At 40.2% G+C, this 23812-nt stretch overlaps 2 protein-coding genes across 4 annotated transcripts; both read left to right on the forward strand.

Annotated features, from left to right (window-relative positions):
• Nucleotides 1–757: 757 nt before the first annotated feature.
• LOC142540930 (uncharacterized) lies at nt 758–5241 on the forward strand. 3 transcript variants are annotated; one of them, XM_075647406.1, is made up of 6 exons: nt 758–1000; nt 2189–2440; nt 2756–2899; nt 3213–3959; nt 4455–4867; nt 4964–5241. In XM_075647406.1, exons 1-5 carry the CDS (start codon nt 887–889, stop codon nt 4863–4865), a joined length of 1668 nt encoding a protein of 555 aa, XP_075503521.1. In that variant the 5' UTR covers nt 758–886; the 3' UTR covers nt 4866–4867; nt 4964–5241. The 3 variants fall into 3 exon arrangements, with proteins under 3 accessions (XP_075503521.1, XP_075503529.1, XP_075503536.1); XM_075647414.1 differs by having other exon boundaries at nt 4455–4704; XM_075647421.1 differs by lacking the exon at nt 4455–4867.
• An 8157-nt stretch (nt 5242–13398) lies between these two features.
• LOC142504657 (uncharacterized) lies at nt 13399–14692 on the forward strand. Its single transcript, XM_075617513.1, has 4 exons — nt 13399–13589; nt 13843–14017; nt 14102–14237; nt 14352–14692. Exons 1-4 carry the CDS (start codon nt 13399–13401, stop codon nt 14690–14692), a joined length of 843 nt encoding a protein of 280 aa, XP_075473628.1.
• Nucleotides 14693–23812: the final 9120 nt, after the last annotated feature.

Below are 23812 nucleotides of genomic sequence, written 5' to 3' on the forward strand. Positions count from 1 at the left end.
TATATATATATATATAATGTTACATAGAATAGTGTAGAATAATTAAAAAAATTTGTAAATTCACAATGATAAAACTTTCCATGTTTATTTAGATCAATCAAAACATGACATTGAGTTTTATACAATTTAAAATATTTGAATTCACCGTTATCATCAACTATAAAATATATATAATGTCTACATTAGAATAGTGTAGAATAATTAAAAAAATTGTAACTTCACAATGATAAAACTTTCCATGTTTATTTAGATCAATCAAAACATGACATTGAGTTTTATACAATTTAAAATATTTGAATTCACCGTTATCATCAACTATAAGAAATAATTAAATTCTAAAATAATTTAAAAAAATGTGAATCAGTCCGATTTTAACAAGTTCATGACCGGTCGTCCGACCGATTCTTGATTGATTTGACAAGTAAAACATTTTTTGAATGTGGTCCGGATAAAACTCATGACCAAGTCCAATTCTAAAAACAATGATACAAACTACATTTCGTCTCTAGAAACACACCAAATTATTATTATTAATTTTTCAGAATAATTCCTTTTTATTCTAATATCTTTGTATTTCTCATAAAAAGTTATGAATTTTTTTTATTTTTGTGATGAATATGTGTTTTTTTTGTGTGAATTTATATATTATCAAAATTTTATTTTAGTTGTGTATTTTTTGATTTATAACAATTTTAGTTATCTCAACGAGTGCGCTGCATCGAAAGAAACGTGTTTGGCTAAATAATAGGTAAAACTCCTTGGGCGATATCTACAATTCTGTTGCAATATGCAAAATCCCATATAAAGTCGCTCTCCCCTGTTGAGCTGTGTATCTTTCATCCCTCTATTGATTCGAGTCGCAATTGTGCGTTTAGGGTTAAGGACAATGATGAGAAAGAGACCCAGAACGAGTCTAGACTACGCGATTGTTGATGTTTGGGATCGGGAAATTGGCCGTCTTTCCGCGCGGAAGTTTGCACATCGCCTTGCTGCGTCAGAGGTTCATGATTCGAGTCCTCTTTTTTTTTTTTTTTGCCGGAGTGTGTCTTTTAGTTTAGATTCTTGTTTGTTGTGAAACCCAGTTGATCAAATTGGAATTTTAAATGATTCTTTGATACTTCAACTTTCTGGCCTCGTAATAGCGATAGCGAGTGCAATATCTAGCTTTCGTGGCTTGACTTGCATATTGCTCTCTTAAAATCTATGCAAAAGCCTCTTGCATGCGAATCTTGTTTTGTTGTTTGTGAAAATCTTTAGCTATTGCCTATGGTGCTGGGCTGCTAAGCGCTGCATATTGCACGAATTATCTAGCTTCAGGACGATTGAGAATCAATGCTTTAGTTCGCATCCTTTCAGCTGCAACTCAAAGCACAAATGTGCAAATACCTTGACTCAAGATGCCAGTTGAGGTGCACTGAAGTGAAGCGCGATAGGAAACACTATTTTAAGTTTTATGTGTTTTAAAAAAGATGCTATCAATGGCATATTAGATGTAATTTGCAAGCCATGGAATGACAATTAAACAATTTTTTCACGGTACAAGAAAATATGAATGTCTATTACATTCTTAAAACTCGCCTTGGGCCTTGAAGATGCAAAAAGATTGACAATTTACACCTTAGGTCTCGATAAATGGTTGTTCCTTGCCATGCCTACACACGTAATAGTTGAACCTTGATTTGCCTGTCTGGCTTACACGACGTGGATATTTGGTTATCATGGCAGATGTTTCGGACCGAAGCATGAAAAGTGCATTTGAAATTCGAGTGTTGTGTTTCTTCATCAAGAAACACCATTTTTCTGAAAATATTTCTTTAAAAATTTCATTTGCATGTTTAAATGGCTAATAGTATTGTGAAGTTGCTCATGCGATCTGATTACCATATATTTGATCCGACTGATTTGCCTTTTTAGTAGCATATCAAATCCCCTTCATTGCTTCCATGAGAAGTTCATTTGTCAAAAGACTATGCCTCCTGTTGTTTATTTGCAATTCACAGCCAAGGTCCAAAATCGGATAATTCTTTAATAAATGTGCTGTTAAGCCGCAACTAATCCATGTCTAGTAAGATGATCATCTTCAATTTGGTAACTTCAAAAGTACTTTCATTTTTAACTTTGCGGTGAGGTTGTGCTTTGGCAAATTTGAATCTAAGTATAATATGTTTCCCTTTTCTCATGTTACTAGGATCTTGTGCTTCGTCTTTGTTTTGTGCGAACTCTAGCTAAACATCGAGGCTGTGTCAATACTATTAGCTTCAGTGCGGCTGGTGATATTCTTGTGTCAGGCTCTGATGATAGGAGGATCATTCTCTGGGACTGGGAAACTGGTAGGGCTAAACTTTCTTTCCATTCAGGTCATCGCAACAATGTTTTCCAAGCAAAGTTCATGCCATACACTGGAGATCTGAGCATTGTTACCTGCGCTGCTGATGGAGAGGTATCTTTTATTTCTGAATTCTCGGGGAGAAAAAAGTATGATTGAAATTTGAAACTCCTTTAGGGATATTTAATTTTCCATCATATGATTTTTTCATAGCTCTTTTATGCAATCAGGGAATTGGTCTGTGTTTAATATTCATATGGATAAATTTGACCTGAAAGTTTGATGGTTAAACAGGGGGATCGTGGGCAGGTCCTCAAAATTAATTAGGAAAAGCCTAAAGTTGATTACATAATGACTCTAATTTCATGTTGTAATCTGCATATATTATGGGAAGAGTGTTCTCTTACAAGGTCTGATGCTTGAATTTAGGTGAGACATGCTCAAATTCATGACTCGGGAAAAGTGGAGACCCATTTACTGGCAAAACATCAAGGACGAGCACACAAACTGGCGATTGAACCTGGAAGCCCACATATCTTTTATACCTGTGGTGAAGACGGCTTGGTTCAACATGTGAGCCATTTTTTAAATCAAATTTGAAGTAGTTGGTGTTGACTGTTTCTGTTGAGAATTTATTGAACCAAACAAAGACATATCCCGGTTATACGTCATTTGTCTTTTGTGTTGTAGTTTTAGTTAGAAAATTTGGAATAAAATTGAATAAAATAGTTATCAAAAGGAATTGTATCGATAGCTAGCACGTAGCACACACTGAATTAGATATTATATTTTATGGATAAGTTTTTTATTTGGTGGCCTTTTATTCTCGTTTTGTTTCTATCCGAAGCTTGCAAGCCTAATTTTGACACCATCTTCTATTTCGCAGATTGATCTGAGAACTGGAACGGCTACCAGCCTTTTTACTTGTAAACCCATGCAAAACCAAAGTTATATGTCCGTCGTCCATCTAAATGCAATCACAATAGATCCAAGAAATCCTAATTTATTTGCTGTAGGTGGATCTGATCAGCTGGCTAGACTATTTGATATTCGTAAATATAAGTGGGATGCGTCATCTGAATTTGATAGGCCTGTTGATTACTTTTGTCCCCCTCATTTGACAGACGATGAGCATGTGGGCATAACTGGGTTGGCATTTTCTGATCAGAGCGAGCTTCTGGTGTCTTACACCGATGAATTTATCTATCTTTTTGCCAGAGATATTGGTTTGGGGCCTGATCCAACTCTTACTTCTCAGCTATCTGATGGCAGTGATGTAGGTGATTCATCTGATTTTCCATCAGGGTCACCCCTCTCAAATGTCAATGCCAATGTAACTGCAGCTCCTCAGGCATACAGAGGGCATAGGAACTGCGAGACTGTGAAGGGCGTGAACTTTTTTGGGCCCAAATGTGAGTATGTCATGAGTGGATCAGACTGTGGTCGAATTTTCATTTGGAAAAAGAAGGGTGGGGAGCTCATTCGTGTGATTGAAGCTGATAAACACGTGGTGAATTGCATTGAATCTCATCCTCATGCTACTGTGTTGGCTAGCAGCGGAATTGAGCATGACATAAAAATATGGACTCCAAATAACATTGATAGAGCTACCTTACCCACAAATATTCAAAAGGTATGAAGATTTTTTAAGCATAACTGTGTGAAGATTTTGAAGATGACTGGATCATTCTCATATTGCCTTATGTTGAAATTTATTATTCTGTTCCATAGTTTTGCGCTAACTTAGGATGCTGTATTAGGGAAATTGTAGAAAAATGAACCAGGGTCATTTCATTTGCTCTTGGTCTTTAGGATAGATCTATCAATTTGGTGAGTTTGAGAAAGTGAAAAGCCATCACTTATTCGAGTCCCTAGGATAAGTGATTTTTGGTATCATGTAGTTGTGGTGCTGCTATAAAATTCAAATAAAAAACAATTGAGGTTTAATTTAACCACTGTTTATTGTAGCTATTGCCTCTTCTTGATGGATTGTTTACATCATCATATAGCACCACACAACCGGGCTCTAACATGCAGTTATCCTCTGCAATTTTTTTTCTTTTTGTCCCGTGGAACTAAATTAGCATCAAAGCAGAGGGAGTTCTAATTTCTCTGCATTACTTATTAGGATATGGTCTCAAACTCGATTCATCGTCGAATTGGTTTCTTAACCTTTGGCGGTTTTTATGATGGCGATGATGGCCTCGACTTCTATGACCTCAACGACGAAGACGACGACTCTGAAGATGATGACAGTCATGACGATGACGACGATGGTGATGATTGTAACCATGATTACTCCACTGACAGTGATGAGGTTTTGAGTGAAGAGGAGGTGGAGGTGGTGGAAGTGGAAGAGGAGGCCGAGGAAAACGATGGTACTAATTTAACTTTACTCGGAGAATCAGAATACAGTGGTGATAGTGATAGTGATGGTGATGATTCTGAGGATGGATTTGAGGAGGATGGTGACTTTGAAAATGCCTCTGCTGATGATTCACTTGTTGATCTCTGTGATATTGATGATTACTCATTTTGATGGTCGTCACTTTGATTTTAATCGATGGAATGTTTTCATGATGAAAGTGATTTAAATAGTTTTGATGATGATAATGACATGGCACTTTCTGTTTCCAGGGAAGACCTAAACCAAAAGGCGGCTGGATGCACCGAATGGTTTCTCCGGATGATCTGATGTTGCATTTATTTTCGCTACAACGGGGAAGACCCGACTCCCCCGACAGTACCGGAGAAAATGTAGATGTTGGGAGGGAGCTGCTACAGCTTCTTCTTACATTTGATGATGGCGGAGACACCACAAGTGCCGAAGACTGCTCCATCTGAGTTATATATTTACAAATGAACAATGTTTGTTCGTACATAAGCTGTTTGAATAAGTTTTTAACATTCTCTTTTGTTCACGGTCTCTTTCAATGTCCCTATTTCACAAAGACGCGTTTGCATGTGTCGAGTCATTTCAAAATACAAAATTTAAAAGATAATTTGACTTCCCAAAACATTCGACATCTATCTGGGAAAAAAATCTTCGGTAACATTTCTTGAATTGATTGTCACGTGTTAGGTTTTTATCGACGTGGTAGTTTTTTAAATATACAATTTAATACTCGCGGTATAATGATAATTATGATATTCTAAGGTATAATTTGTTATACTGAATAAGAGAGAGATTGATAAATAATTTTCTTTATTCTAGTTTGGTATTTTTTCAAAAAGTCCATGATAATATCATGAGCACATGATAAATAATTTTATACAATGATAAATATATTTTTTTATGAGATGTAATAATTTTAATTTAATGATAAAAAAACATCACAAATGACATAATTGTCCTCAATATATAAAAATCATAAACCCTATCAGTAGATGATAATTATATAAATGATTTTTATAAATCTCTGTTAGTAGGTAGAAATTAAAATCAAATAAATATTTTTATATATTATATAATATGATAATTATATATATGAACTCGAGATAATTATATAAATGAGTTTTATAAATCTCAATAAAATTATTAGTATCACTCGATTAACATTAAAAATTGATATTTGACTTGACTCACAAAATCAAGACCTCAATTATCATATTATATAATATATAAAATTAGGTAAAATCAAGCACAGTCGACGCATGAACAGATAAGAAATATGAACTCAAGCAACAACTTTGAAATTATAAAATTTATTATGATAAAGTTAATTTTGTCATTACAATCAACTATATAAATTTAATCACTCTTATTAAAATTATATCAAACATTAAATATAATATTCTACATCTTATTTATCTTTAACTTATCTTTATATTATATATCACATGTTTATCATATCATGTGTACTTACGAAACTGTGCCTAATTGTATTCCATTCTAGTTGTTTTTTTAAAAAAAAGAGATAAGAATAAGAAATAGCTTACCTCCTTGAAATAAATTAAAGAGAGTTGATGAATTTCTAGTTGTAAATAAATGGAACGAACTATGGGAAAGAACCACTTAACTCCGTATCAAATTTAAGACATTTAACAAAAGAATTAGTATAAAATATATTATAATTAATTGCACATATATCAACTACCTGTACATAAAATAGCTACAACCTTTCAATCAAAATCAATTGATGACACCAAAATATATGTATGCACCCGTCGACGATGGTGAATTTAGAAAATACGTTTTCTTTTCTTTTTTACCAAAACATTTTAGATGGTATATATATCTGGAAAAATACATATTTTTATAAAATTTACATGTCATTTTCCATTTAAACAAGGGAAATTAATTGCCTTATTGGTTCTTTAAATTGGTTTCAATGAATGTTTTCATAATCATATTAGTAACATTAGTGATCGAGCCAGTTTACTTTGTAAAAATGGTTCAATCAGAATCAGAAAATTATTATATTATGTAAAATAATAATATAATATAGTAAAGATGCATATAAAATTAAAAAAATATTTATAAATGACTTCACCGGTTTCCAGCAAGCTGTTGTAAGTATATATACGTACCACGTGTATGCTAAAAAACAGTATATTTGAATTAATATATCGATCTTTTGACTGTATTTATTGTAGATTTTGGGGGTTGGGTGCTGTGGTGATGATGCCACTTATGGGTAATCTTTCCGATTCCTACGGCAGGAAAAATTTATTCACAATCCCAATTACTCTTTTCAGGTGATTCCACTAGGTACGTACGTTGCGCTGTTTTGATGGCTTAATTTCATGCATGTGTGGCTTGAATTTACTCAAATTTATGGCCACAAAGCAGTAATCTTGGCGTGGAAGAGAACGAAGAACTGGGTCTATGCATACTACGCCTTCAGGTCTTTGACTGCTATGCTTACAGCTGGTGGAGTTCTCTGCCTCGCTCTTTGTAATTTGGTAAACAATAAATTCGAAGGTGCTTCCTTAGTTTAATTAATACGTACATCGCCACATTCAACATCGCTGCGTGTGTTGCCTTCTTCACCACCCTTGCTGATTGTGCAGTACGGTACCAACTCTCAGATTTCCATTTTTGGTGCTCCAAAATGCAATTTCACATCTTACATCATGAAGATGTATTTGTGTTCTATATGTTGCAGCGTCGTAGAATTAGAAATTTAGCTTCGGCTTCAAGAAAAGAACAATTTGCAATTGTGATTTGATAGGAAATAGGACCTTAGCTTCCGAGCCGTCATGATCAAGGCCAAAGCAATTTTCTCCACTCCACTGTATCGGAGCTCGGGTGCCCTTAGAGCATGGCTGACATAATAGACATGCTTTTGATCAGAGCCTTCTTCTTTTATCAGAACTGAGCTGACAGCATACTCTGTAATTGACATATAAACAAATAATTTCTACTCGGGCTCCGGCTTCACCAATACAGGGAGCTCTGCAAGATGAATCTTCAAGTCCTGGAATGCCTGTTCACATTTATCATCCCATCCAAATTGCTGGGCCTTCCTCAATACTTGAAAGAAAGGATAACTCATGTGCGCTGATCGGGAAATAAATCGAGAGAGGGAAGCAATCCTCCCGGTCAGCTTCTGTACTTCTTTGACAGATCGGGGAGATGGCATGCACAGCACAGATTTGACTTTCTCCTGATTCACCTCTATCCCTTGATCTGTCACTATGAATCCCAAGAATTTGCCACTCTTTACGCCAAAAATACACTTGGCAGGGTTAAGCTTGATTCCGTAATGCATGAGAGTGGCAAAGGTCTCTTCTAGATCAACAATAAAGCTTGCAACTTCCCGGGTCCGGCCCAGAATATCATCCACATATACTTCCACATTTCACCCCAGCTGCTTCTCGAAGACTTTGTTCATCAGACGCTGGTAAGTAGCCCCTGCATTCTTCAACCCGAAAGACATTACAATGTAGCAAAATGTACCTCCCGAGGTGATGAAGATGGCTTTATCTTGATCACTCTTGGTCAGGGGGATTTGATGATACCCCTGGTATGCGTCCATGAAGCTCAGCAATTCGAAGCCTGATGTGGAATCCACCAATTGATAAATACGGGGCTGATGATAATGATCCTTGGGACAGGCCTTATTAAGATCGCGGAAGTCTACACACATGCGCCACTTCTCGGTGGATTTGGGCACCAATACCACATTCGAGAGCCATGTCGAGAGCCATGCAGGGAATTAAATTTCTCGAATGAGGCCGGCCTTTAGGAGTTCTTTCACTTGCTCATCAATAACTTTGTCCTTTTCAGGACCAAAGTGTCTCTTCTTTTGCTTTACCGGGTGAGATCCCGAGAGAATGTTCAGTTGGTGCTCCGATATTAAGGGAGAAATCCCTATCAGCTCCTGTTGGGACCAGGCAAACACATGGATATTAGCTTTTAAACAGTTAATTAAACTAATCGGGTGGATGTACTGAGATCCCGAGCCACCCGGATTTGTTGGCCTGGTCCGACTTCTACCATCTCCTGCTCTCTTCTGCTACAAAATGCACTTCCTCTTTCTCCACCATTCTTCCTCCTGCTTCATCCACTCTGGCTTTCTTCCCTTCCCTCTTGGATTTGCTCTGATCCGCCCGGACTGCTTCCACATAGCATTTCCGAGAAGATGGTTGATCTCCCCGGACTTCTCCTACCCTGGCTCCCACAGGAAACTTTATCTTTTGGTGGTAGGTAGATGCCACAGCCCTCAGCTCATTCATGGCCGGCCTCCCTAGAATGATGTTATAAGATGATGGGGAGTCCACCACAGTGAAAGAAGTCATCACCGTTTTCTTGAGATCCTGGGAGCCCAGGGTTAATGGTAAGACAATCTCCCCCTCCGGGTAGACCACATGGCCAGCAAAACCAACGAGGGCGGTTTCCACAGTTTCCAAGTGATAGCCCTGCAAATCCATCTGCACAAAGGCATCTTTAAAAATTACATTTACAGAGCTGCCTGAGTCAATAAAGACTCTCAGAATGTCATAATTTGCCACCCGGGCTTGGATAACCAGGGCATCATTGTGGGGTAGATTCACCCCTTTTAAATCCTCTGGGCCAAAACTGATGATCGCCTCGCTCCTCCTCATTCCCTCTACCTCCATACACTCCCTCTTACTCCTCGACTTCCTCGCCCGTTGGAGCTCCTTACCCGGCTCATCCATTTCAGCGTGATCACATCATTGGCGCCGTCTGTGGGAAACTTGAGTTCAAGACGTTGATATGGCTCGTACAAGAAGAACCAACCAAGATAATTCTCGCGCCCAGGATGATGGAGGGCAAACTTCAAGACAAGTTGGTGTTAATAACACTGGACCAAATCTCATTACTTTGACCTCGGAAGAGTTGCAAAAGATTGTATCCGAGGCCATAAAGCAAGCTATGGCCAGGAAAGAAGCTTCTCATCATGTTACACCACCCGGGGATGGACAGGAGCATGAGCAGGAGCAGGAGCAGGAGATGAGGGAGGAGGAGGTGAGAGGAGGAGATGAGGAATCCAGCGCCGGGTCCAAATCTCCTACCGTGGCAGAAGAGTTGTTGGAATTGAGGCAGAAGATGAAGGTGCTGGAAGGACAGTTGGAGAATCGGGGCACTTCCCGAGCAGTCACCAAGGGATGCCCGTTTGCTGAGATCATTGTCCGGGAACCTCTTCCTGGGAATCTTAAATCAGCCGAAATAAAGATTATGATGGCAACGCAGACCCTGAGAAACACTTGGCCAGATTTGAGAAGATGGCCACGTTGCACTGCTACACTGATAGAATCAAGTGTAAGGTGTTCCTGACAACATTGGTGGATTTGGCCCAAAGGTGGTTTGAGGGTTTGGCTCCTCAAAGTAATCAGTTCTTTCAAAGACTTCCAAAAGGTGTTCTCACACCATTTCAGTAGCAGCAAAAAGTAAAAGAAGACTGCTTTTAGTCTTTTCGAAGTCAAGCAGAGCCCGGAGGAGAGTCTGAGAGCTTATATACGAAGATTCAACAGAGTGGCTCTGGATGTTCCAACTTGTCCCACTGAAACAAAGACTACCGCATTCACCCAGGGCCTGAGAGAGGGTGAGTTTTTCAAATCATTGACTAAGAAGGTGCCCGGAGATTTTGAGGACTTATTGTCCCGGATAGAGAAGTATATTAACATGAAAGAGGCTCAGAAGCAGAAGAGGGAGACTGTTAAGAAGGAGAGAGGAGACCGCGTGTCTAAGCCCGAGGAGAGAGGGCAAAAGAGGGGTAATCCAGGGCACTTTTCTCAGCACGTGCCTCTGAAGATTGCCCGGGAAAGGGAAATACAAGAATGCAGTAGAGACCTGGCCCCGGACCATCAATTATCCTTGCCAGAGAAGAGGCAATTTTGCACTTTCCACAAAGTGTGTTACCATAACACCGAAGATTGCAAGACATTGAAGGGAAATTATGTCTCATCTTCCATCCCTGGACCCAGTCACAACAACAGAGAGCCGAGATTGCCACATTGGACATCTCGGCAGCCAGGGTCCAGCGCCCGGGGAGGAGGTATGAGGAATAGCCCGAGAGGAGAGCCCGGGAGAAGAAGAGAGCCCGAGCTTGAGAGAAAAAAGAATTCACCCCCTGCTACGGGGTTGATAAAAATGATATCAGGAGGCTCTACTGACGGAGACTCCAACCGGGCGAGGAAGTCGAGGAGTAAGAGGGAGTGTATGGAGGTAGAGGGAATGAGGAGGAGCGAGGCGATCATCAGTTTTGGCCCAGAGGATTTAAAAGGGGTGAATCTACCCCACAATGATGCCCTGACTATCCAAGCCCGGGTGGCAAATTATGACATTCTGAGAGTCTTTATTGACTCAGGCAGCTCTGTAAATGTAATTTTTAAAGATTCCTTTGTGCAGATGGATTTGCAGGGCTATCACTTGGAAACTGTGGAAACCTGCCATTTTTTGTTTTGCTGGCCATGTGGTATACCTGGAGGGGGAGATTTTCTTACCATTAACCCTGGGCTCCCAGGATCTCAAAAAAACGGTGATGACTTCTTTCACTGTGGTGAACTCCCCATCATCTTATAATATCATTAGGCAGGCCGGCCATGAATGAGCTGAGGGCTGTGGCATCTACCTACCACCAAAAGATAAAGTTTCCTGTAAGAGTCAGGGTAAGAGAAGTCCGGGGAGATCAGCCATCTTCTCGGAAATGCTATGTGGAAGCAGTCCAGGCGGATCAGAGCAAATCCAAGAAGGAAGGGAAGAAAGCCAGAGTGGATGAAGCAGGAGGAAGAATGGTGGAGAAAGGGGATGTGCATTTTGTAGCAGAAGAAGAGTAGGAGATGGTAGAAGTCGGACCAGGCCAACAAATCCGGGTGGCTCGGGATCTCAGTACATCCACCCGGGTTAGTTTAATTAACTGTTTAAAAGCTAATATCCATGTGTTTGCCTGGTCCCAACAGGAGCTGACAGAGATTTCTCCCTTAATATCGGAGCACCAACTGAACATTCTCCCGGGATCTCACCCGGTAAAGCAAAAGAAGAGACACTTTGGTCCTGAAAAGGACAAAGTTATTGATGAGCAAGTGAAAGAACTCCTAAAGGTCGGCCACATTCGGGAAATTCAATTCCCTGCATGGCTCTCGAATGTGGTATTGTTGCCTAAATCCACCGGGAAGTGGCGCATGTGTGTAGACTTCCTGCGATCTTAATAAGGCCTGTCCCAAGGATCATTATCCTCTGTCCCGTATTGATCAATTGGTGGATTCCACATCAGGCTTCGAATTGCTGAGCTTCATGGACGCATACCAGGGGTATCATCAAATCCCCCTGGCCAAGAGTGATCAAGATAAAGCCAGCTTCATCACCTCGGGAGGTACATTTTGTTACATTGTAATGCCTTTCGGGTTGAAGAATGCAGGGGCTACTTACCAGCGTCTGATGAATAAAGTCTTCGAGAAGCAGATGGGGCGAAATGTGGAAGTATATGTGGATGATATTTTGGGCAAGAAACGGGAAGTTGCAAGCTTTATTGTTGATCTAGAAGAGACCTTTGCCATTCTCATGCATTACAGAATCAAGCTTAACCCTGCCAAATGTATTTTTGGCGTAAAGGGTGGCAAATTATTGGGATTCATAGTGACAGATCGGGGAATAGACGTGAATCAGGAGAAAGTCAAATCTGTGCTGTGCATGCCATCTCGCCGATCTGTCAAAGAAGTACAGTAGCTGACCGGGAGGATTGCTTCCCTCTCTCGATTTATTTCCCGATCAGCGCACATGAGTTATCCTTTCTTTCAAGTATTGAGGAAGGCCCAGCAATTTGGATGGGATGATAAATGTGAACAGGCATTCCAGGACTTGAAGATTCATCTTGCAGAGCTCCCTGTATTGGTGAAGCCGGAGCCCGAGTAGAAATTATTTGTTTATATGTCCACTACAGAGTATGATGTCAGCTCAGTTCTGATAAAAGAAGAAGGCTCTGATCAAAAGCCTATCTATTATGTCAGCCATGCTCTAAGGGCACCCGAGCTCCGATACATTGGAGTGGAGAAAATTGCTTTGGCCTTGATCATGACTGTCCGGAAGCTAAGGCCCTATTTCCCATCACATCAAATCATTGTTCTTACCAATAGTCCTCTCGGCAGGATCATGACTCACTCTGAAGTGTCCGGGCGAATGATCAAGTGGACAGTAGAGTTGGGGGAGTATGACATTGAATACAAACCCCGATTTGCCATCAAGGCACAAGCTCTGTCAGATTTTTTATCCGAGATGGTCCAACCCAATGAAGAAAAATTATGGAGAGTATTCGTTGATGGGCGCCTAGCCTTGCCGGGTGTGGAGTAAGGGTTGTGATAATATCTCCCCGGGAGAAAAGATTAAGCTAGCACTGAGGATTGACTCCCTGGTAACCAATAATGAGGCCGAGTATGAAGCTGTCCTAGCTGGTATTCAAGCTGCCCGAGAAGTCGGGGCTTCCCGGATTATTCTATATTCTGATTCGCAACTCATTATTCAGCAGATAAAGGACGTGTATGAAGCTAAGGATAACAGGATGCTAAAGTATTTACAGCTCATCAAAGCCCGAGCAGAAGTTTTTGCGGATTGATGTATTGAACAAATTCCCCGAGAGGAGAATAGCGAGGCAGATACTCTAGCAAAAATGGCTGCTTCTTTGTCAGAAGTAAGCACCCGGGAGGTCTTGCATGTTTCCCGATTGATCCTTTCTACTAAGGAAGAAATGTTACCAGAACCAGAGGACTCCTGGATGACACCTCTGATCAAGTTCATTGTAAGTAATGAACTGCCTGAGGACAAAGCCCGAGCTCAGAAAACCAAGAGACAAGCTCTCAGGTTTGTTCTCTTAAACAACATTTTGTACAGGAGATCGTTCTAGGGACCTCTTTTGAAATGCTTATATGAGAAAGAGGTAGATTATGTCCTCCGAGAGATTCATGAAGGATGTTGTGCTGAGCACCTCGGAGGAATGTCTTTTGCCCGGAAAGCAATGCTTGCTGGTTTCTGGTGGCCAACTATAAGTTCAAGATGCTGCTCGGGTGGTCCAAGCTTGTGGGGGCTGTCAACATTATTCGAATTTTAAGCACAGCCCGGCCACTCTCATGAAGCCCATTTGGGCATCTTGCCTTTTTGATCAATGGGGCATGGATATTGTGGGTCCTTTCCCGATTGTCCGGGCTCAGAAAAAATTCTTGTTAGTAGCTGTTGATTACTTTTCCAAGTGGGTAGAAGCTGAGCCCTTGGAAAAAATCACTGAGCAGGAGGTATTGAAATTTCTATGGAAAAATATTGTATGCCGGTTTGGAGTGCCTAGAAGACTGATCTCGGACAATGGGAGACAGTTTTAGGGCCAAGGAATTACGTCATGGTGCAAGAAAATGAAGATCACTCAATCTTTTACTTCTGTTGCATATCCTCAAGCTAATGGCCAGACAGAAGTTGTCAATAGAATTATTGTACAAGCACTGAAGACAAGGCTACAAGGCAAATGAAAGGATTGGGTGGAAGAATTACCCAGTGTTCTTTGGGCTTACAAAACTACTCCCCGGGCACCTACTCAAGAAACTCCTTTCAATTTGATATATGGTTCTGAAGCAGTCCTTCCAGTTGAGATCGGACAAACTTCTTCCCGGGTAGAATCTTACCCGGGCAACAATGATCCGGCCCGGGCTATGGAGTTGGATTTGGTGGAAGAAAAAAGAGACCGGGCATTCATTCGCATGGAGGCATACAGGAGCCGGTTTATGAGATCATATAACAAAAAGGTCCGAATCCGAGACTTCCAAGTAGGGGATCTAGTCATGAAGAAAGTCAACCTTGCTGGAGATGTTGAGAAGCTGGAAGCTCGGTGGGAAAGACCTTATAAAATTACCCGGAGGGTCAGTTCGGGATCCTTTTATCTAGAAGACGCGCAAGGACGCTCTCTCAAAAGACCGTGAAATGTATTTAATTTAAAGCAATATTATGCCTAAAAGATATAATTGACTCGTTGAAGATATAATGAAAGATCTATTTTTCTCAGAGAGAGGTGTTATATAGTGTTTCTTGTATCTTAAACTCAGGATATATCAAACGCCGATTAATTTAAAAGCCCAGGGCACTACACCCTGGCTCGGGGCACCACCTCGACCATTCACAAGTCCCGGGACATACTCCCCGGCCCAAGGCTCCGCACCTTGGTTCTTAAAAGCCTAGGGCACTACACCCTGGCTCGGGGCACCACACCTCGACCATTCACAAGTCCCGGGACATGTTCCCCGGCCCAAGGCTCCGCATTTTGGTTCTTAAAAGCCCAGGGCACTCACTACACCCTGACTCGAGACACCACACCTCGACCATTCACAAGTCCCGGGACATGCTCCCCGGCCCAAGGCTCCGCACCTTGGTTCTTAAAAGCCCAGGGCACTACACCCTGGCTCGGGCCCCCACACCTCGACCATTCACAAGTCCCGGGACATGTTCCCCGGCCCAAGGCCCCACACCTTGGTTCTTAAAAACCCAGGGCACTACACCCTGGCCCGGGGAACCCGAGATATACCCACTTGAAGCTCATGTTTGAATCTCTACATTTCAAGTGTTGATTAAAGTATGTGGTTATTTATTTATCGTATGGACCGGGACCCCGGGTATTGGTTTGGAGTTATCGGTTTCTCACACTTAGAAAGTTTCATGAGTTATTATATTACCCGGGTTGTGGAAAATTTGTCAGAACAATATTAAAAAGGCACAGCAATGGAAAGAAATAACATTTCATTATAAAGCTCGGAGGCAAGAACTACAAAGGTACAAGAACATTAAAAGTAAATAATCATAATCCTATTCTAAGTCTACTGCATTAGATGGTTTCCCTGGCCTCCTCGGGAGTCTTCTCAGCTTCCTTCTCAGCAGCATCGTCCTTAGGAAGGGAGTCAATGGACCTTGTCAATATCAGGGAAGACCTCCTTACCTATCGGGATAAGACCCTCTTCCTCAGACTGCTCTTGGCACTTCTCAAAGCCGACTTTGAAGTAGGTTGTACGATCTATCTTCAACAGCCGCTTGGAACTCAACAGATTGAAGGAAGATAGTCCTCCATTCATCTTGGGTAAGCTGGTAAAGCCTGAGCTTCTCCTCAGCAGCCGTAGCCCGATGCTGCTGAAGGCTGGTTTCATCCTCGAGATAATTAACTCGGTACTCGAGGAAGGAGACCCGCCTCTGAAGGGTTTCCTCCCGAGCTAAGCTTTCATCCCTAGCAATTTTAGCAGAGGCCAGCTGCCGGTTAGCCTTCTCCAAGGAAGCCTGGAGACCGGCACTTTTTTCTTGATAGGCTTGGGTAGCCTGGGCCATCTCCTCTTGCATCTTACCGAAGAGGTCTTGGCTGGTTTTAGCCTGTTGGCCCTTCTTAGTGGCCACGGCAGCCACCTCCTCGAAGTCCGAGACCATCATTTGAGCAGCCTGTACAACAAACAACAATAATGAAAGTTATGTCTATGAACAGATACAAAAGAGGAGGAAGAAAAAATACTTACAGATAGTAGCCGGTTCGAACCCTCCAGAAACCGGGCACTCACAGGGGTGCTCTTCAAAAAAGCTGCCTCAGCAGGGACTAGTATCTGCTTAAAGCGCCTCACGCCGGTAACAGTGGCCCCCTCAAAAAAGATATTAGCCGGGTTAGGCTGATCGGTTTGAGGAGGCTCTCGGCCAGGTTCATCCGAGGATGGTTGACGGAGGGGATGGTGATTGGGCAGATCGGGAAGTACCTTGAACACCCTCGGGAGGATCCTCAAGGACGATCAGCTCGGGTTCTGCCACGGCTTTGCGCTTCCTCTGCCTGAGAGGAATGTGGTCTTCAGAATATTCTGTCGTCTCGGGTGGAGTATTCTCCCTAGTGGACTCAGTGCCCGGGACGGCCGACTCCTCGGACTGTTTTCTTGCCGTTTCGACAGCTGCCCGGCGAGCCGCCATCTCTTTCTCCTGAGCTGCTTTCTCAGCGGCCCGCCTTCTAGCAAAGGCTGCTTGCATCTCGGGATGACCTGCATAAGAAAATTATAGGGTGATGAAAAATTAATTGTATGTACTAAGAGTGTAAAGAAGAAAGGAAGAAGGATTACCGGGTTGAGAGCCCGAGTCAGCCATCTCGTCAATAAGCCGGTCCAGAGGGTCCTCCGCCCGGGGCTCAACCCGTAGGCAATTAAATTTTCCTGGGAGATCAGAATGGAAGAGGAGAATTTCTTACCCTCCACCAAATCCTGGCTTCGAGTATAAAAATCCTCGAATTTATAAGCTCTGGGGAGAGCAGGTTGAGCAGGAAGGGAAGTGAGAAATCCCGGTCAGACAGGGGAGAGGACTGGGAGCTGGATGTAGAAAAATCGTCCTTTCCACCCCTTCTGGGAAGAAGGAATGTCATCAAGGAACCGGGAATTGAGGCGAGCAGTTAAAGAAAAGGTGTTATCTCCAAGTCTACAGGAGAAGTAATAGTGAAGGATAAGGGGGCTAATGATGAGGTTGTTCATTTTGAAGAGGATATAGGCCGAGGCCATGATCCTGAAAGAGTTAGGGTGAAATTGATTGATTGGCACGCCAAAAAACTTGGCAACATCAATATAAAAGGAGGGTATGGGAAATCGGAGACCGTTTCTAAGTTGATCCCTGAAGAAGATAGTATAACCGAGAGGAGGGTTGTTTGCCCTATCTGAGGGACCGGGAATCAAAATGGAAAGCTGAGAGGGGATAGAACCCAAGACCCGGAGTTCCTTGTCCGCCCCCGAGCGCAGGCTGCTGCTCATTGAGGAGAACTAGGGAACCCCCGGGCCTCGGTAGAGGGATGATCAAAAGCTCGGGCTTTGCCCTTGCCCTTGTCCTTCTTCAGGACTCGGGAAGTACCCGCAGAAGAAAGCTTGGAAGAAAAAGGTTTGGTTTGATGGGCTACCGATTTTTTAGAGGGTTGGGTAATAGAGCGGCGAGGGGGAGACGGAGGGGTGTCAGAGCGCAGCGCGGCGGACTCGTCACTAGGAGAGCCTCGCGCATTTGCTCTTGATGTAGAAGAAGTTGAATTAGACATAGTGAAAGAAAAACTTACGAGTTTTGGGGGGAATCCGGTGGAGGATTGTCGGAAGTTGAATGTTTTGTGCGGAGGAGCTTCGAGGAGAAATTTCGCAAGGGCTTCGCCGAGATTTTAAATTTGTAAGTGTTTTTTCGGAAAGAGGGGGCCTAATATATATAGGTGGTGGGAACAGATCTCGGCCTTGATCTAAGAACACGTGGACGATCGTGATGGACCTTGGAAATTGTACCGGGCATATGAAAGGACGTGCACGATTATCAATGTTTCAGACTTATCGGATTCTTGGAATGCGAAACGATTTTCGGCGAGATTTTAATGGTAAAGCATGCGCCATTATGACACCACATTAATAGCCCGGGAGATATGAGGTCCCGACACTTTATTTTAAGCCCGAGAGGTATGAGGCCCCGGCATTTTATTCTAAGCCCGGGAGATATGAGGCCCCGACATTTTATTCTAAGCCCGGGAGGTATGAGGCCCCAACACTTTATTCTAAGCCCGGGAGATATGAGGCCCCGGCATTTTATTCTAAGCCCAGCCCGGGAGATATGAGGCCCCGTCATTTTATTCTAATCCCGGGAGATATGAGGCCCCGGCACTTTATTTCAAACTCGGGGGATATTAAGTCCTGGCATTTCAGTTTGTCATTTATCAGTTATTGTCAGCTAGTCTTATGTCAGTTATTTTATTCAGTTCATGATATATATATCAACTGATGAAATTAAATTCTTGCAGCAAAGTAAAAGATAAACTAGAGAAACGTTTTATTCACTAAAAGAAATGAGCAGAGAGTACATTCAAATATTCTTCCTCAACAGCATCCCTCCATTTGTTTAACCAACTGGTTAAAACTCCGGTGGAAGCCTTGACAAAGCTATCTGAATCGGCTATATTCTTTAGGATCTTCCTCTCCTTTTTAAGCATCAGCATGTAGACACTTCGTGTGTGAAGATGTCCACACTATCTGCAACGTGGAGCCGCCGGCGATATTTCTTCATGAGAGCCACCTGCTCAGGAGTGGGAGTTCCCTCTACATACTGAGAAGATTCAAGCTCGTACAGCTCTTCCCAGAATCGAAGCACTTTGTGGAAAACTTCATCCTCCAGTTCAGTATTTCGTTTCTCCAGAGCTGTTTGCATGAACCCCTCCGCCATATCGGGAATCTTCAAACTACTTGAACCTGCCATTATATTTCGCGGATAATAATTTGTTAATATGATTGAAAAATAGGTGGGTTACTATATATAAAAGAAGGAATCAATCTCCGCTGTTTATCTTAATCAAATCGGATGAACAAGATGAATCTGGGAAATTGCGCAGACAGGTGAAAGGACGTGTACGGATATCGAGGAAGCAGGCTCATTATTGACTCGAAATATGAAATGATTTTCGGCGGTGTAAATGCTAAAGCACGCGTCATTATGACACCTCTTGGACTGACCGAAAATACTAAACGACAAGAATTGCAGAGCCCGGGAGAGAGGAGGCCCCGACATCTTACTCAAAATCGGGTTGTATCAGATCCCGATATCCCATTTCATATGTGAAATATTTGAAGACCCGATGCTCTTATTCACTCTGAGTTATGTTTCAACAAAATTACAAGTATGACTGATCGGGACAACGAGTCAAGCTCTAGCCCGACTATTTTAGGGATGGGTGGTGATACCCCCATAAGGATCCGAGTCATTTCAGCGATGACCCGGGCACCATCAAGAACCCGAGCACTACATCTTTTTCCGAGTATTCACCAAACAGACCGTTGTCTCTCGCGCAATCACCCGGGCACTTTCTCCTCTTCCCGGGCAGTCATCACAGCCCGGGCTCTCATCCAAATACCCGGGTAATCGACTACCTGGGCTACCTCGAGAATTGAACCACACTCGAGTATGATTGATGCATGTCATCTAATCTGTCAGAACAACTTGGGCTTGGAGTGTCCTAGAAGCCATCAGAAGCTAGAGTATGGGCAACCGACTTGCCATACTTAGTAGGTGGCACTGGAATCGAGGTACCTACCCCATTTTATACTATAAATAGCAGGTACACTTTTTATTTAATGATTCTGAAATCTTTGAACTCTAAGCGTTACACATATTTTCTCTCAAATATTGCTTGTGTTCATCTTCAACCTGCTGACTTTAGCATCAGAGTGGCTACGTCGGACACCCCTCCGGCGCCCATTCACGAGTTCTTTTCATTATTTGCAGGTGCTATCACAGCCATTATCCTCACTCAAAATTCCCAAACACTATAAATTGTTGATTTGATCCGTTGGAGCTCCTTACCCGGCTCATCCATTTCAGCGTGATCACATCAGTATTCTTCTTATCGATTATTATGATACCTCGGGAAATATCTCATATTACTCCGGGTCATCATCGGTGCAAACCCCGGGTAAGCAATAGATCAGAGTCGCCTTGCTCCGTGTCAAGCAGGGGCCGAGTTCATTTGTGATCCTTGGAGATTAGAGCTCGGGCAGCCACAAGACTGGAGTAGCGAGGGTGGAGTTCATCTAGGAGCCAGGGAGATCAGAGCCTGGGCATTCCGACACAGGTGTCATGTTTTAGATTGTAGGTATAAGGCACCATGACTTGGTCATCATTAGGAGATCTTTTGGTGCATAAAAGAGTGATAGGACTCAGTCGAAGTAAGCATGGGCTGTCAAACTTGACAGTGTTAGCAAGCAGAAGCATGGGCAGCCATCTCATTGATCATGAGTAGTAGCTGGACACTGAAAACAAAGTCATCATTAGTTTTCCTCCTATAAATACCGCCACACCAGGAAAATCATCCAGCACCCCACTAACGATCTCTGTTGTTTCAAGCGTGCAGATATTTCCAGAGCCAAGGAAAACTTTATCTTGAAAGAATACAACCCGACCCGGTGCAATTGGCCACCTATCTCACACCCAATTCACTCGGTCGCGTCATATTACATTATTGTTAAATAAAGACTAAGTATGTCCTGATTAAGGAAAAAAATTGAAAAATTCAGGTATTTTGCATGCCAATATTGTGACCTCTTGTCGTCGGAGAATCCACTTTGCTTTCTTTAGCACTCTTTAACGCATTCTTGAATGTATGTATGCTTAAAGTTGATATTTTCATTGTCTAATTCGGAAACCCTTTACTTAACAGGCATGTGATGAATTTTAAATTTTGCAGATGCTGTTTAATAACATAGCATGGTCACCTTGGGAGAGAATCTCTTTAAAATATTATCGATGATCGTCAAATATCTATATACCTATAAAAATTTGGATCATGGGCTTTGTCTTTTAATTGTGAAATGATAAAAATAGTCTCTTTATCTATACAAATCTAAAAACTCAATAAAGATATGTGTGTGTATATATATTATTCTAATAAATGTTAATGAATTATCACTACAATATACATTGGTTGTAGTAATTTATATCACTGCAAGAATAAAAATGTAGCTCTTATATTAATTTTCTCAATTAATTCATCTTTATACTATCTTTAAATATTTTGTCATTTTAATTATCTCTTTACATTTTTTTTCTAATTTTAATGAAATTTTGTAATTATAATTTTAGTGCAATTTTTAATTAAGTAATAAATTATAGTATCACAAGAAGATATATGAAAAAAATTTAACTATATATGCAATAGTAGAATAACATAATAAATATAGAAAATTTTGATAATATGAAGTTTAATATTATCATATTTAATGTCTTTTTTTTTACCAATGAATTGAAAGTAAAGAGTTTTTAATAAATTATTTAGGAGAATTTATATCAACCATTATGAATGTTAATATATTAATAATTTCATAAAATATGAATCACTTAGAAAAATTATGAGAGTTTAGCTATAATAAGAAATTTAAAGATTTTAGTAGAACTTTAAAAAAAATTATATATATGACAAATTTATAAATTCAATACATAAAATTTGGTAGTATTTGAAACATTTACTAAGATTGTTTAAGATTTAGGCATTAAGAGTGTAAAGATAAACCAAAATTAGAACTAAAATATTTTCTTGGTTTAAGTTCTAAAACCAGCTCTCATAATATATAAATTTTACGGCATAATTGTTATACAATTAGTTTCACTATCTTAAGTATTTTATAACTATTTTATTTGGATCATAGTAGCACTTTTTTTAAAAAAATTATATATCAGACAAATTTATAAATTCAATATATATAAATATGAAATTTTAAGAAAATAATAAAAAAATCAATAATAAAAAATTTCATAGTCAAATGACAGAAATATTGCATATAATTTGAGTATGCTACAACTGTAAAACTTAAAAAGAAAATTATTTCAAAAGTTTAATACTACGACATATTTGATATTAAAAAATGGATCATAGAAAACAAATAAATTTAAATGTTTAATGTACATATGATATAAGAACTAAGCACATACAAATTCATAAAAAAAAAACATAATAATGATTCATATCTTAAAAAATTTCATTAACTGATGTATATGAAAAATACTTGATTGTAAAAAAAATTATATATTCGTATCTATTTTTTCTGTCGTTGTGTCACCAAACTTAAATTCTTACTCTTTAAATAAAATTAGTGTAATAGTGAGTAGGGTCGAATACACAGAGAACATGAGATGATTTTTTTCGAGCAAAATACAAGTAAAAGAGGGATTTTTATATATGAGGGATTTTTATATATGAATTAAATAAAATACTAAAATAAATTTATTCGAGAAAGAAAAATAATAAATTAAAATGATAATTAATCAACTAGAATAAAATGAAGAATTTAATATGAGAAAGTTTGATTCAAGGAAATTCTACTATTTAATTATATAACTATTTATCGGCTAACAAATAATTTATTCAAGTTGTTCCAAGCAATTAACCTTAGAATTATAGGGATAGCCGCTAAAATTCTCGTGTTTTCCTAAATTAATTGCATTTTCGTTTTGTGAAAACAGTTAATCCTAAAACCTAACAACCGAGATAGCTGCAATTGATAGATCGAGTTTTGTTGATTTATTTAGATTAAATATGCTATGATAGCACAACACAACTAATCTATGCTACTCGTGTACCAATCATTCATGACAATTATAGATCACTGAATTCACGGTTAACAGTAGAAAATCCTATATCGAATTAAATTGTCAGATTAATCGATATACAATATTCATATAATTAAATCATAAATCGACAAATACTTGAAATAACAAGAATATTAAATCTAAGAACGAATACCTCACAGTGATAAATTAAACAGTAAAAACAACCCTTAAACCAGAATAATAAATTAGCCAAGCATGTCTCGGTTTACAATCTCTATAAAAATAAATAAAGATAGGGAAAGTACTAGAATCGTGGAGAAAAATTGAGAAGAAATGCTGCGCCTTTTTCTCCTTCTCTTCACGTGAGTTGTGGTGATTGGGAAAAAAAATCTTTTCTTGTGTAATCAGCCGCCGCTTTACTCACATGAATTTTGTCTAGGAAAAAAGAAAATATTTTTGGGTCCAAAAAATAAAAAGCCCAACAATCTAAAAAAATAAATCCTAATCACTAAAAATTAAAAGATATTAGGAAGTATCTACTAAGAATATAAATTTTTTTTAATAGAAAAAACTCTTATCTTCTATTTAGTGGCAAATGTGGGAAAATGTTTGTTCGAAACAGGGTGTATGAATTCAGTCCAGCTATAATCAACAACTTTTATCATACTCCTGCCGATTTAGAAGAAGGCCTACTACTGGATATCCATGTTGCAACCTCAACAATTACCGAGGGCCTAATCAATCAATTTCTAGCACATTCCAATCGTTTGTCAGTCGCCAATCCGTCATCTTTTTATTCTGTTCTTCACAAGATTGCGATCAGCAATTAGACTCATTCCATAAACTCCACAATCGTTACAAGACAACAAACTATGACTCTATTCTCCATTGGTACACATGGCACTTTCAATTCCGGTAAGTTGGTCTTCAAAACAGTGCTCCAATTTGCAGAGGGAGGACTCAAATCATCCAAACTGCCATTTCTCTCG

The sequence above is a fragment of the Primulina tabacum genome, chromosome 1 (genome assembly GCF_025594145.1).
Source record: "Primulina tabacum isolate GXHZ01 chromosome 1, ASM2559414v2, whole genome shotgun sequence".
Taxonomy (NCBI): Eukaryota; Viridiplantae; Streptophyta; class Magnoliopsida; order Lamiales; family Gesneriaceae; genus Primulina; species Primulina tabacum.